The sequence below is a fragment of the Danio aesculapii genome, chromosome 5, assembly GCF_903798145.1.
Source record: "Danio aesculapii chromosome 5, fDanAes4.1, whole genome shotgun sequence".
NCBI lineage: Eukaryota > Metazoa > Chordata > Actinopteri > Cypriniformes > Danionidae > Danio > Danio aesculapii.
Genome location: NC_079439.1, coordinates 33,692,947 through 33,708,751, shown reverse-complemented (window position 1 = coordinate 33,708,751; position 15,805 = coordinate 33,692,947). Strand labels below are relative to the sequence as shown.

Genomic DNA, 15,805 nt, shown 5'->3' with positions numbered 1-15,805 from the left:
ATTTACCTATAAGCACAGTACAGTGTTAATGTTCAAACTGTTTATAATGATTAAAATGGCTGACAATAATAAATATTCTTAATAATAGGAATTAATCTGCCTCATCATTATGGTGGTACTTGAAGAGACAATTTTTTTCTAAGGTGGTACTTGAAAAAAGTTTGAGAACCACTGATTTAGATCATTTACTTTAACCATTACTATCGGAATGTGAAGAGACTTTTAACCAGCACAACAAAAAATGGTTCTGAAGACAATCACCTACTACACCTTTAATAGAAACTAAATATTTTTTTAATTATTATTTTAACTTATTTATAATAATTATAATTGTGACCCTATACCACTTGTTGTTGTTTAGTAATACACATTGGTATTGGTATATACTAAGAACTTAAAAAAAAGATAGTTCATCCATATATGAACATTTACTCACCCTCAAGTGGTTCCATATCTTTACGAGTTTCCTTTTTCTGTTGAACACAAAACAATATATTTTGATATTGTCCTATCATAACAAACCACACATTGATGGAAAGCTTTTTTTAAGTCAGGATATATAAATCTCAATTTTAAAAATTACATTAATGACATGGTTATGGCATTTAGGGTTGCATTTTTTAAAATATAAATACTATAGTATAAAATATGAACGTATACAGGAAACCATATAGATATTCCTCTTATGAGAAGAATTATTTTAGATGCATCAATGACATCTAAATTAATGGCAAAACCTCTGTTAAAGTTAAAACAAGCCCTTTGAAATGATTTTGTTTGACAGTTGCATTGATTGTAGTTTAAGAACTAATTAGTTTATCTGTAAATACTACATTTTTTTTTACCCCCACTGTTTAAATCAGGGTATATGCAGGAATCCTAAGCCTTTTTAAGACTTTTTAAAGACCTTCTCAGAGTATTTTAAGACCTCATCGCTATTTCAAGTTCTAATCAGTATCAAACCTTTTAACTTAACTTAAACAGTTGTAGATAAATAAATCAATGTAGCACAAGCATGCAACAGAACTTAGATAAGCTCAGGGAAGAAACAAATCTTGAAAGAATAAATTACATGGTTGTTTTCAGTGATAAGCTTCACCACTGTTTAAACTCGTCTTCCTCCAACCAGGAGTACTCAAACTTACGTTTTCCCATTTTGCTGTCTGTTTCGCTCTTTGGTTTTGCTACATGTGGAGAGCATCACATCACCTTCATGTGTTTGTCGCAAATTACTTGACATTCAGGAGCTTGCCCAGGCATGCCCTGGCCAATCGCGTGGATCGAGCATGCCATTATTAATATTAGGAGGAAAATAAATATATTTATGCTTTTGTGGAGTCAAACACTTTAAACAACGCTTGACCAAAATTTAAGACTTCATTAAAACACAATTAAGACTTTTTAGTAAACTTTTAAGGGCCTTCATTTTCTCATAATTGATTTGTCAACTTATAATACTTTTTTACACACTGCGGACACCCTGTAAATGTAAACTTTATGCCTTTGCTTCCTTTTTATATCCAAGGTAATCAATACAACACATTTATGTCATTCTGCTGGCACTGTGAGAGGAAAGCTGACCTGTCACCAATCTCCTGGACATGCCAACACAGAGGTGCGTTGTGGGAAATGCTCTTGGGAGGCGATCAGCTGTCAATCACTCATCCCCACTGTCACTGGAAAACCAAAATCCTTTGAAGAACTCAATCGGGAAGAAATATGCACACTAAAAGATGGCTCCAGTGCCCTTTTGTGTGAATGAAAAAAGAGACACTCATAAGGACAGTGACTTTGAGGGCATCCACATCAGTGTTATTAAATGTGTATAAGTCATATAATCTAAACACCAATGAGTTAATGGTGTTTGTTTGCCATAAGTGATTGAATGGACCTAGCTGGATTTTGGTCTAGACTTCGCTACACGATGAAACAAGATGAAGTTGCAAGCACTGGCATTGAACAACATGTATTTATTTAGATAACATTTATATGTAAATCAGCAGCATTCAACAATAAACAACAACTGATCATTAGGCCTTATAAATCCATTGCTTATTCTTCAGAATCAGTAGTTAAACTTCAATAACCCCAACGTATTATTATATGAGACTGTATCTGCTGACATGCTTGACCCACAGGCAGTCTTACTGTGCCCTTTGTGATGTAGAATGCAACTTTTCGACAGTATTACATATGACTGTTGTGATGGTGTGGGCGTAAATGTGATGCATTCAACACTCATCTTGTACCAGTACAAATATATATAACAATCTCCACACATGCCCACAGTATTCGAAAATCTGCACATTGTTGGTATATTTATATTTCTGGTAATGTTGGCTGGGTGTGGATAAAATTACACTACTTTGAAATGAGCTACTGTCATGTTATTTTTTTTGAAGCCCAACATTTTGTCTTTTTAACATTGTCATCTGGTAATGTTACATGGTCGTCTGCTGTCCACTTACAAAATGCATCGTTGAGTTTGTCTTCATGTCACCCAGACACTGCAGTAGATGAAATATTGTGGTTATGGGGTAACAATAATGCAGTATAATCCTAATGGGCTCTCTTAAATAATTTTTTTTTTAAGAAAATACCTGGGTTGTATTTTTAGAGTGTGTCTGTTGTTTGTGTTGTTTAAGGCTCTCAATCAGGGAGTAAATGCACAATCTTATTATGTAAAAGGGGCGGAGCACAGCAGCTCATTTGCATTTGAAAAGACACATGAAAAAACTGCATGTTTTATGTTAATACAGTATGGTCTAATAAATTGTCTGTGAAGCATTTTGAGTGGAGGATTAACAAGCACATTCCTGGAACACCTGAGACTTACATATTACAATTTATGAACAGGGCAAAATTGGACTCCTTTAAAATGATTTAAAATATGACTAAACTATTATTAACAATATAGCTGCAAGCAGCAATTATCAGGGCCAAGCAGTCTAGCGGCCACATTATAAACAAGGCAACAACAAGCTACAGAGCAACTTTTGGCATCATGGTGAGCCAAATTTAGTGGAAAGTGGGCTAACATGCCATCATTTGTCAGTGCAGTAAACAAAAACCGTAGACACAAACTCTATAACTTTTTGTGAGCACGGTCTGAAGATGATCTGAGTCAAATTTAGTGCAAATCAGCCCAATGATGTAGGAGGAGTTCGAAAAAGTAGCTTTTTGACTTAAGGCTAGATGGCGGCCAGGAAATTCAGTTAATTAAGGCATAATTGGTATTGATATTCTCAGGACAACCCAATGAATGTATCAAGACAAGTTTCATAACATTAGGCAAAAATAGTCTAAAGTTATTCGCATTTTTAGAAAGATTGTTATAACCTTTGACCAAAAGCTGGTGCTGTGACGAAACTTTTTAAGCATCTTCAGGACACATTCCTGGAGAAACTTTCATAACAATTTGCCAATGTACAACATAACAATATTACAAAGGCCAAAATGGCTGACCTGGGAAACAAAAGCTTCTTCCTAAATGGCACACTATACACTATGCACTTATGCACTATGTTCTTATGCACTTACACACTCAACAGCATAGTATATGTATGTAGTGTCGTCCCAAATGGAACACTAGTGTTTTTTTTTTTGCTAAGCGGAAATTCAACACGTTTCCCTGATGACGTTTGACGGTTGCCAAATCAGTGAAATAAATGACCAAACTATCAAGTAATACCTGCCATGAGTATAACCTCATTCACCATCAGGAGGCGCTATAATCACTCTCATAGGAGAATTTTGCTTTCACCATCCAAAATAAATAAAGTTATCCAACATGTGTGCCCGATAGCTCCGCCCCTTCTGCTACGTGAGCGAAGCTGTGGTCGTTGAGTGCGTGAAGTGTCCATCATTCCACACTTCATTTTACAGGTTGATGAGTGCATCATCCGGGTAATTAAAGTGCACTTATTATTTTTAGAGTTTTCAGTGTGAACGCACTACTTAAACTATTTATACTTCAAAATGGCGTAGAATAGTGCATATGCGATTTAGGACACACCTAAAGGGTTGAGATGTTATAAGCAAAAAAACTTTTTTTTTTGTATCTCCAGTCCACTAGGACACAGTGCGCTGAAACAAACGGTCTAGGACAAGTTTGTTCAAATAGGTTTCGCATAAAAATCAAAATAGCAAAAAAATTGTCATGACGTAAAATGATGTCTTGGGGTGCGTTTGAATCTTGATTGTAGCCCATTGGGTTCAAAAGTTATAACGATAAACATAAGTGGAATTTTGGACAAGTGGTGGTGCTAGATTGAGTTAGAGAGTCTAAATTTGTTGTGATTAAAGATCAGACTGTGCTCTATCAGTGTGCCAAAGTTTGTGCAAATGCCACAAATGGTTCATAGGGCTGCTGTAGACTCCCAGAACAGAAGAAGAAAAGCCAGAATGGATACAATAGGTGCCTACAGACTTTCAGTGCTTGGCCCCTAATAAACAACTATACAGTAGATTTACAGGGTAGCTCATTTTCAATAAAGTGATTTCTTGACCTACAAAAGTCGTGTGAACAAATAAAGTCATAATTTAAATCAGTATACATTTTTCTATTTATGCCAATTTCTATTATATTTTACAAATTGTAGCGACACGGTGGCACAGTGGTTAGCACTGTCGCCTCGCAGCAAGAAGGTCACTGGTTCGAGTCCCGGCTGGGCCAGGGGGCATTTCTGTGTGGAGTTTGCATGTTTTTCCCCGTGTTGGCGTGGGTTTCTTCTGTGTGCTTCGGTTTCCCCCACAGTCCACAGACATGCGTTATAGGTTAATTAAATTAACTAAATTGCACATAGTGTATGTGTGTGAATGAGTGTGTATGGGTGTTTCCCAGTACTGGGTTGTGGCTGTAAGGGCATCCGCTGCGTAAAACATATGGTGGAATAGTTGGCGGTTCATTCCGCTGTGGCGACATCTGGAATAGAGACTAAGCCAAAGGAAAATGTATGATGAATGAGTTACACATATTTTAAAATCTTTATAATGAAAACAACAAACAACTTATAAGTCATTGGGCCTTGAAATATTGTTGTGGACAATGGGAGGCAATATACAGCAAATGACAGCTACTAACCACCACCTTATGCTTTAAAATAGCAGGTAATTTAGTGTCTCGTTTGTGTGCAGAAAGAGAGAGAATCAACACAATGTGTGATCGATCTGAAGAGAAGGTAATTTCAGTTGGTCTGAACTTTCATTTTAACATTACAATCTTTGTGACATTTTCCATAATACTACAATAGAGCGCAAATGTCTTCAGCATTGATCATCAGAAATTGAACTACTCATTTTCTACTCAGTCTAATCTGTGTAGTATGACTGAGTTAAAAGACTGAGAATATATCCTGGCTGTTATCTTCAATCATCTGTCCTCATTCTCCACACTTCAATTGAAACCAGTGTAATGGACAAGCCGTAAGAAAAGATTTCATTTCCAGGCTGAAAGGACCAAACATGGAGATGGAAAAGTTGAAGCTGGCAGACAGAATCCCACCGCTTGCATAACACAGTGCAATACTGGCATTGTTGAATCAGTTCAACCGGTTTTTGCTCATGGAAAATATCCGTCTAATGAATATTGGTAGCTGGTACAGAAACTGAAAGGCACTAGAAAACGGAAAATAAATGAGACCTTTTACAATTTGGTCTGATTGATTCTGCATATTTTGTATTAAATCAAAACGCATCTCGTTATTTGTGATCTTATAAAATCCATCATGACTTAAGTGCAAACACTGCTGCTGCCTGTTAGAGCTCATTCTACCCATGTGTGCACTATGCCGACTGATTATTCCAGATATCTTTTTACTATCTGTTCTGGGCTCAGCTATACCTCACCTGACAGTCCATCAATTTTAATGGGCTGGCTGGGCTCAGATGCCCTCGGCTGTGGAATGTAGGGTCACCTCGCTCCTGTCGTGTCATGCCTCGGTGGACATGATGTTAACAGCAGGTGGTAGATATCAGTTGGCCTTGGTGGGACTGTTTTGTGTTTACATGCAGTAGTGACACTATCTCTGCTCAACAGATGCACCGCATTTTTACAAAGACTCCTCCCTGAATGCTGCTTTTACCATGTATACCTTTATTGTATTTGTTTAAACTCACAGTAATTTAGTCATCTTGTCATTATTGACTGGTACTGCTTCATGCTGTTATTATCTATCTAACTGTCTTAAACTATTTAGTAGGCTAATTCTATATTATAAAAAATTTTTTTAATAATAGATGTTTGTTGGCATTGATGGTTCCATGAAGAATCTTTAACATCTGTTTCATACCACAGAAGTTTCTCTATACTGGAATAAAGGTTCTTTAGGTCGTCAAAATGATCTTCACAAATATTAATATTTAGATCTAAGAAAAGCAAAGCCAAGTGTGCTCTAAAATGCATAGATTTATCACAAACTGCTGTTTTTAAAGGTTTTTATAAAACAAAGAAGAGCTAGCAAAACAGTTTTTTCAGACGTCTCCATTTTCCCGGAACAGTTTTTGGTGTCCTGTGCCTATATATCCAGCAGGAGCTGTAGATGGAAAAATCCAGTTTTTACAGCTCACAGTTACACTCACATACATGCACGGATGGACGATGGACAGACAAATAAATAGTGTTGTGATTAGGCAAGGGCCGGTATATGATATGATAACCTTAGATAAGAATATAACAGCTTCACTGTATTGTGGTTACTGCCCTAAAATATATTATTTTAAAATACTTTCAGAATTTTCCTCATTGAACACTACATATTTTAATTTGAGAAACTTTTAAAGTATTTTGGAGCAGTAAGCATGTCAGGCTAAATAATTTAAAAAATCTTTGACTTTAGCTGTCTTCATTAGTTTCAAAAACACAGATTTCTTTACCATTTAAAATGGCATGCTGGAGATGCTGTTGTCCTAAAAAACAAAACTAAAACATATAAACTTAAATAAAAAATCAGACACATACTTTAGGAATGGTTTAACAGAAAATTTTGGCTGTTTTAAAACCTTGACTATACACTGAAAACGCTATCGTCCCATGCCTAGTTGTGATCCAGAGCAATCCTGACTGCATACTGCCCACTGCCTAGCCCTACTGTAACTACGAAAAACTGAACCTGGAGCTGCCTATATAAGTGGCCAAGTTCCAAACTATTAATTTTACTGAGTGTATGTGCTATAATCTGAAGATTGCCTGTGATTGTTTTGGACACAATTTTAAACATTTAAAATTGGCCCAGCCGTTCAAAATTTAGACCCTACTTAACTAAAAAACACTTCCATGTGAACGAATTATGTATAAATCAACAGCTAAATATTTACAGTTTATAATTAGCCATTGCTTTTTCAAAAGCATAAAGATAAAATTGGAAAATTGTTATTCAGAAAATGTTAAAATATTTGTTAAATACAGTTTTCACTCATCCATTCATTCATTTTCCTTCGGCTTAGCCCCTTGGCGGAATGAACCGGCAACTATTCCAGCATATGTTTTACGTAGTGGATGGCATTCTGAACGCAACCCAATTCACTCACACACTCATTCACACACACAAACTCATACACTACAGCTGATTTAGTTCATCCAATTCACCTATACATGTCTTTGGACTGTGGGGGAAACCGGAGCCCCCTGGAGGAAACCCACACGAACATGGAGGGAACTCAAACTCCAAACAGTAATGCCAACTGACCCAGCCGAGACTCGAACCAGTGACCTTCTTGCTGTGAGGCAACAATGCTAACCACTGAGTCACCCTAAATACAGTTTTATTGTTATCAATTTCATTTTTAATTAAAATTTTATCTTATTTTTATTATTTATTATATTTTATTTATATTTTTGCAGTCCTTCATTTATTAGCACATATATCTATGGTTATAGTTAAACTTTATTTAAACATCTTAAACCACAATAATAAAATATCATATAAAACAATATGTGACTTAGTAGTTACTATTATACGGATTAGCTAGTATAACAAGCTTTACTAAAAATAGTATAAAAAACAAACCTTTACCCAGTCCAGCAGTCGTTTATGACTGAATTGCTCAGTTTGTTGACATAGTGCGCCCCCTGGTGGCCATCAAACGAGCCGCGCCACACAACATCTACTTGACTTTTAAATCGAATAGTATGTTACAGCATCTACAAGCATATAAGTTACATGCGTAAAGGCTAACAATTATTTCGCATACAGTATATGTGAACCGCAAACCCGTTCATTGCCATGTTTTGAAAAGTGACAGGCGGTGGACACTCCCCCTGACTTCCGCCCGCTCTTGTCAAATTGCTCTTCCCGCAACTTCCTGTCGCTGTAATTCCTCATTGCTAACGGAGGCTCCCTGTTAGCCTAGCCAGCTAACACCACAGAAAAAAACAACAATAAACGTGCTTTAAATTCACGTATGATATTACATTGTTGAAAATACAGTCGTAAACCGTGAACGAACAGAGATCGATTACATTTTCTGAGTCAAAGCGTTTCCGTTAGATTCATACTGTACATAAAAATGCTAGCGTGGGACTAGATGTTTAATTAATGGCAGCTGACGGGGAGTTTTGCAGTTTTTTTGTTCTTATCTAATTTTTAATTGTCACCCGACCATTCCAGATTATGACTCAACTGTAAAAACGAAAGTTTCTCTTTTGTACAGCGATATCGATTTGAGTTGACACCTGTTAGCTAGCGCGGCTAACTAGCGCTCTCCTCACACTGATTCTACTGGAAATGGTGAGTGCGTCCGCACTGCTTTATTTTATTGTATATTCGCTATTGACATTGGGCTTGTAAGATATGCTAGTATTGAATGGCTGCTGGGCCTGTTACCGAGATTGACTTGATAAAATATTTTTTCAAAAGTCTGGCCTGCATGCTAGCTGATTAAGTGTGTTTGAAATGCAGAGATCTTCATTTCAGTTTCATGTTTTCCATGTAGACTGCAGAGCGCAGTGTTAGCATGTCAGTCAATCCGTCGTGGAGATCTCACCCTTTTCTCTTTGAGGCACAATCATATGTTTACCGTGATATTTTGGCTCTACAACAACAAGTAGTACATCAGCATCTTGTTGTATAATGTTACGTCATGAAGCAATATGAATGACATTACTGAAATTTACTTGCTTTTTTAATAGACACCTATTATGTAATTGGGGTGTTTTTATTACTCCTGGTACAACTGAAAAATCCTCTTTGATGTTGTACTAAACACATGTTGTTATGTTGTACTAAACATCTATCTGCTATTTTAGCTTTGTCTTTTTGCCATTATTTTAACAAAACAGAACAATGACCACAGATCACAACCGGTAAAGTCCTTAACATCACAATATCATCGTCACAGCATAAACTGCATCTCAAGAAGAAGACAAGTAAAATGCACAAAGTATCAATAAAAAAAAAGAATACACAAATTATTGAGGGTTTATGGTGTTCAACCAATATTTAGCAAAAAGGGAAATCCTGGGACCTACATACTTGTGGAAGTAAGTCCAGATCTGATCTGTTTTTCCCCTTGACTTTGTGGGCAATGTGTTCCAATGACATGCTATCAAATACAGATACAGTTGGTGGTTTATAAGATAAGAAAGTTCATAAGATAAGTAAGAAATTTAACAACTTTCAGTTTGTCAAACTCTCTATTATTATCAGCAACCTCTAACATAAAAATGAAGAGGATCAAGGTCACATCTTGTAATAAATATAATACTTAATCTCCAACAAATCTGTACCCAATAGGCTTTAATGTACAGTTCCAAGTACATTCTCTTTTTTTAATGCAAACATTCCAATTCGTCAAAGAGATTGTAAACCCCAAATTGGAAATTTGCTGTTAATGTACAAATTAATTTCTTATTCCTGAGATCATTAAGGATATAGATTACTTTTTAATCAAATATTTAGGAAGATTTCCAGCTGAAACCATAGTTCTTGGAGATGTACAAGCGACAATGACTACTGTCACTTTAAGAGTCAAAAGACAAACAGACTAAACTAAATTAAAGCTTGTCTTTGGACTGTGGGGGAAACTGGAGCACCCGGAGGGAACCCACACAAACACAGGGAGAACATGCAAAGTCGGCGCTCAAACCAGCAACCTTCTTGGTACTACATTATAAATCATTATAAATGAAAACATTGTTTACCATATTCTAACGTTATTTGTCGAGTCACTTCTAAAGTTTAAGCATAATGGAGTGAAGTTTATCATTTGCATTTGTTTTCAAGACCTGTGATTAAGCATTTCATGTAGGATTAAAACATTCAGGCAATATAAATCATAACACATCTAGCTTTAAGAGAGAGAAAGACTATTCAATGCTTTTTTACATTTGATTATTCACATTCCCTACCTGAATACTGTTAGGCCCCCTAGAAAATCATAAAGCACTGCCTATTTTCTCTGTATCTTTGCTATAATGTATTTATCTGTGCTTGGACTTTGTTTATTATATTTTATGTAAATGCACAGCCCTACAAAGTCTAAAACTATGTACAAATATAGCTAAATAGTTATATATAGCTAATAAATATTGCAATGGCAGATTTTGGCAATATCACACAGATCTATTTCAATTCATATGTCCTCAGTGCATCGTCAGGAATCACAGGCATTAGTTTAGTTTTGCCTGTGCATTGTTTTTTACTCTTGAAGCTCTAATAGCCAGTGACTTTCATTTTTATTTTATTATTATATTTTATTATATTTTTAGAATTTATTTAAATTTTATTTTATTTCATGAATCAATAAGGACTGCAGTTTAGGCAGAGATTATTTCTTAATGTTCTGAATTAACAGCAAGTTGTAATTTTGAGTGAACAATCCCTGGTCATTTTATCGGTCAACAGGTAGACGCCCTCATGTGCCCATGGAGAAGGTGGCTTTTGAAGGGTGGCTGGAGTCAGTTTCCACCTCCTTCCTGGTGCTAAGTGACCAGCAGCGCAACCAAACCCTGGACCACCTCATCTCACTGAGCGGTGCCGCCCAGCTACGACACCTGTCCAATGGCCTGGAAGCACTGCTCAAGCGGGATTTCCTGCGCCTGCTGCCGTTAGAGTTGACCTTCTACCTGCTGCGCTGGTTGGACCCCCAGACCCTGCTCACCTGCTGTCTAGTGTGCAAGCAGTGGAATAAGGTGATCAATGGCTGTACTGAAGTGTGGCAGAGTGTGTGTCGAGACCTTGGCTGGCGCATCGATGAATCCATTCAGGACGCTGGGCACTGGAAGAAAATATATCTGAAGGCCAAACTGCGCATGAAGCAGCTGAGAGAGGAGGATGCGTTTGAAACCAGCTCCCTCATTGGACACAGTGCTCGAGTATATGCTCTTTACTACCGGGATGGGCTCCTCTGCACAGGTGCGTTATCATTAGAATTTCTTTGCTTTGGTGCTGTGTTAAGACTTTTTTTTGTTTTAAAATGTTTTTCATTAGGATCTAAGTATAGGATGCTGACTGGTTCTATATATCAGTTAATAGGTTGTTTGCAATTACGTGGTTTTGGTGACGCTTAAAATTCAGATGGACGGCAGGAAGTAAAAAACTGAATGAGAGACATAGAGGAAAGTCCATATTTTTGCGATTTGTACCATATTTCAATGGAGATATAAATAGAAAATAGCATGATGTGTTGGGCATTATGCTTATATCATGAAGAGGGCTGAGTTTTATTCTGAACTAAAATATATATTGCCTGTCATTGAGGCGGTAGATACTATGTAGGCAATTACATTGCATGAAAAAATACTATAGTAAATACTATAGTATTTGGAAGCATACTATAGATAATTACTTGAATTAAACTGACGTAGTAATTATATTGTTGCTGTGGTACGACACTACTGTAGTAATAAATTATTCAATAGGCTTCAGTTTTCTACGCTATAATTATACATCATAATCAGGGTGTCGGCGGGGTCTTAAAAAGTATTAAAAGTTGATGAATGTTGTGAAATTTAAGGCCTGTAAAAAGTATTAAAAAGTCTTAAATCATATTTTGCAAGGTATTAAATTTTATATAATTTTTGATTATATATAATGTACAGTTGTATGTTGTATGCTAATGTATACATATGTTGTATGCTAAAGTTTGCCTGAATTAAATCTGTGAATATCAGGATGCTCTGTAGTTGAAAACAGATGAAATCTGTAGTTGTAGATGAAATCAATAAAATCCTGTTAGATTTGACATCATGCTGCTTTGTTTACTGCAGTAACCTAGGCAACACCGTTATTTCTGCAGTTCTATAGACTTCAACCTGCTGAATTAGCTATATTTAATAGATTAGTGTTCAGTATATGAATAATGGTTTGGATTATTTTGTTACATTAATATTTAGTAAATATACTGCAAGTTAAAATCTTGCCAGTGTTTTTGGTTTAAACCTTAAGTGGTTTTATGGGCTTAAAATGAATGGAAAGAGTCTTCAAAAAGGTCTTAAAGGGTATTGAATTTCAATCTCTGATTCCTGTATATACTCTGATAATGCACCACAGTTTACACTAACATTACAGTATTTATTACAGTTTATCAGTTTACTGTGCTACACTATTGTGTAGCATTCATTAACAGATGAACACATACAAAAGCTTGGACGCATAGTTTACATTATTATTTATTTATTTTTGTAAGGGAAGAAAAGTGCTCCTCAATAATAACCATTTAGTTTTGCTCGCGAGGGCTTTTTTTTTTGTTCTGTCGAGGAACTTGCCATCAACAAACATTGAGCGCAGCTGCGCATCTTGATGTTAATGTTACGATTGTTTGTTCTACCATAACGCCAGTAAAGACTTGGATTACTGCAAAACAAGAAAAACATTTCATTACAGCAATGACATGGCAGGGTACGTTATTCTCCTGGATTTTGTATAAACGTGGTGGTGTTTGTATCTGATTTTTATAAAACACATTAACATATATATACACATAGCTAGGCCTGTATATAATGTTTATTGGTGCTGTCAAACGAATTATCACGTTAAAAAAAATGTACACATGGATGTACTGAATAAATGTTTATTATTTGCCGCCTTTTCTTCCCCCCCTTCAGAGGCAAAAACTTTTGGAAGTCTATAAAAGCTGTTCGGCATTTCTTATTTTGGCCGATTTAAACAATTATAAACAACACAAAACAGAAACATTTCGATGTTTTGTTAGCAATTCATATGTAGTAAAACCACTTACTGCCCTCCATCTGAATCTGGCGCGTCATCAAAGACGTCATGTGAAAGCAAGCTCTAACGGGATGGAATCACTCCTGAATGTAAATGTGAGGTCAAATTTAAGCATGTCACATTAGAGACTTTCCATTTCACTGGGATTTTGATTACAAAATCAAGACTTTCTCAGGGACAATAACATAAAGATATAATTCACCCCAAAGGTTACATTCTGCCATCATGTAATGACGTTTTTCCAAACCAGTTTGAGTTATTTTTTTGTTCTATTGAAAAAACAAACAAACAAATATTACAGAAGTCAATGGTTACAGGCTCCTGCATTCTTCATAATATCTAATTTTGTGTGCAACAGAAGAAAAAAAATCAAACTGGTTTAAATCAAGTCAAGGGTGAGAGAATTTTGGCAGAATTTTTATTTTTTGGCAAAATATCCCTTTAATACAAAAGTTGCTCCAAAATATCAGTATTGAAATACTTTTGCAATGCATTTAACGTTCTTATCTAGAAAGACTTTAAATGAATTATTTTTTAAATCAAATTTAGATTCTTTATCAAAAGTAAATCTTAAAAAAAATAAATAAAAAATTGGATTTTTATCTTATGTATTATTTACTGTTGCTGATGTATTTTTATTGGTATAAACCTATTTATAATAGTGTTATTTATAAACTGTTTATTTATCAAAACTCTATCTGTTTTTGCCATAAAATAGCAATTGAAGGTGAAATGGCAATACACGCTAAATTCTCTTTTCCTTTCGAGTACATCCCAACGTTAAAAGCCCTCTTCCCATGTTATTCCAAATTCATATTATTTCTCGTTCAGAATATAAATGAAAATCAGTTTTTGTATTTTCGTCCGTCCATTTGAAAGTCTATTCAATCAGATCTTTAAAAAATGCTAAATGTTTATAGAGAGATTACAAACAAATGAATTGGACTCAAGTGATTTAATTCAAGCCTGCTCAAGAGAAATGATTGCTGTATATTAGGGCTGCTCAATTATGGGAAAAATCATTATCACGATTATTTTGGCCATAATTGTTATCACGATTATTCAGAACAACACACAGTTGAAGTTAAAATTATTCACCCTCCTGTGAATTTATTTTTAATATAAATATTTCCCAAATGATGTTTAACAGATTCAGGAATTTTTCACAGTTATTCCAATAGTATTTTTTCTTCTGGAGAAAGTCTTATTTGTTTTATTTTGGCTAGAATTAACGCCGGTTTAAATATTTTGAAACCTATTTTAAGGTCAAAATTATTAGGCCCCTTAAGCAATATATTTTTGATTGTCTGCAGAAGAAACTACTGTTATACATTGACTTGCCTAATTACCTAATTAAGCCTTTGAATGTCGCTTTAAGCTGAATGCTTGTATCTTTAAAAATATGTAGTAAAATATTATGTACTGTCATCATAGCAAAGATAAAAGAAATCAGTTATTAAAAATTAGGTATTAAATCTATTATGTTTAGAAATGGGTTGAAAAACAATCTTCTTTCCATTAAACAGAAATTGGGGGGAAAGGGTCGCTAAAAATTCAGGAGGGCTAACAATTCTGACTTCAACTGAATATATACTGTACAGTTATTTTCCTCCCTGTAAATAAGAAATATAAACAATAGAATAAAAATATGAAAAACTGTGCTATAAGCATCTTCACTGTATAAAAACAAACGAGATACAAAAGTCCTTCAGTCAAGAGCAGTGAGTGATTTTGTCTTTTTGTTGTTTGATTAATGATAAAAACGTATGTCTTTAGTGTAAAGATAATGTAAAAATAATGTCTTTTGATTCTAGACTTGTTTGTTTATTACACAACTGAGGGTTAATATGAATAATCACTAAACGCCGCTTTTTGACACAAATTTGCATGTATTTGACCATTAAAGCGCTCGCATTAAGATGACTTTAGATGTGTGTGCTCTGCTCGTCTCTGAGGCGAGGCGCATACACACCACAGCATGCGATCACTTTTGCACTTTTAAAAACATGAATGATTCGGATGTAAATCAATGAATGATGCACATCCCATGCTGCAGAAGTACATGCTTTTAGTCATTTTCATGTGTAACTGAGCTTTGCAGAGCAACAAATGTGTACACCTGGAAAGGGGGCGATATATAATGCTATCGTTTTATCTCGATTAATGCTTTTCATAATCATTAGAAGCCGAAATTGAAACTGGTATTTCGATTAATTGCACAGCCCTACTGTATTTAATGAACAGATTTTGGCTTTAATTCACAAACAAGCACTGAGCAGTGGACATTGCCAGAAGCTCAAATAGACTTATTAAAGTCTATTAGAAACAGTTTATCTGCCTGGTTCTTGCAGAAATTCAAATGTGCTGCATGACACTCAAGAATACACTGCATTGGATGTTGTTTGTCAGACAACTACTCTTGAGCTTCCATGACCACATTTGAATGCTGTGAACATTACTTACTGGTCAGTATTCATGTGTAACATTTTTTGCTAGGCCTAGAATAAACTGTTCAGGGTTGTGATGTATCTTGTCTTTTTAGAGCGTTCTGTACGTGCTAGGTTGCATGTTTTTTTTAAACATGGTTGTGCCAGAACTTGTTCTATGTGCTATTTAGGAGTTGCTGTCCATTTCCAAAG

At 35.4% G+C, this 15,805-nt stretch overlaps 2 protein-coding genes across 2 annotated transcripts in view; both read left to right on the top strand.

Annotated features, from left to right (window-relative positions):
- ncs1a (neuronal calcium sensor 1a) overlaps positions 1-2,597 on the top strand; it is a 43,741-nt gene extending 41,144 nt beyond the window's left edge. The window contains exon 8 of the mRNA XM_056458003.1: positions 1,526-2,597. The gene's annotated coding sequence lies outside the window, so the exon portion shown is untranslated. The remainder of the gene's footprint in view (positions 1-1,525) is intronic.
- A 5,710-nt stretch (positions 2,598-8,307) lies between these two features.
- Positions 8,308-15,805, top strand: part of fbxw2 (F-box and WD repeat domain containing 2) — a 14,457-nt gene continuing 6,959 nt past the window's right edge. Inside the window, exons 1-2 of the mRNA XM_056458002.1 lie at positions 8,308-8,726; positions 10,842-11,351. Of these exons, the coding sequence (XP_056313977.1) occupies positions 10,862-11,351 (490 nt within the window). The 5' untranslated portion in view covers positions 8,308-8,726; positions 10,842-10,861. The remainder of the gene's footprint in view (positions 8,727-10,841; positions 11,352-15,805) is intronic.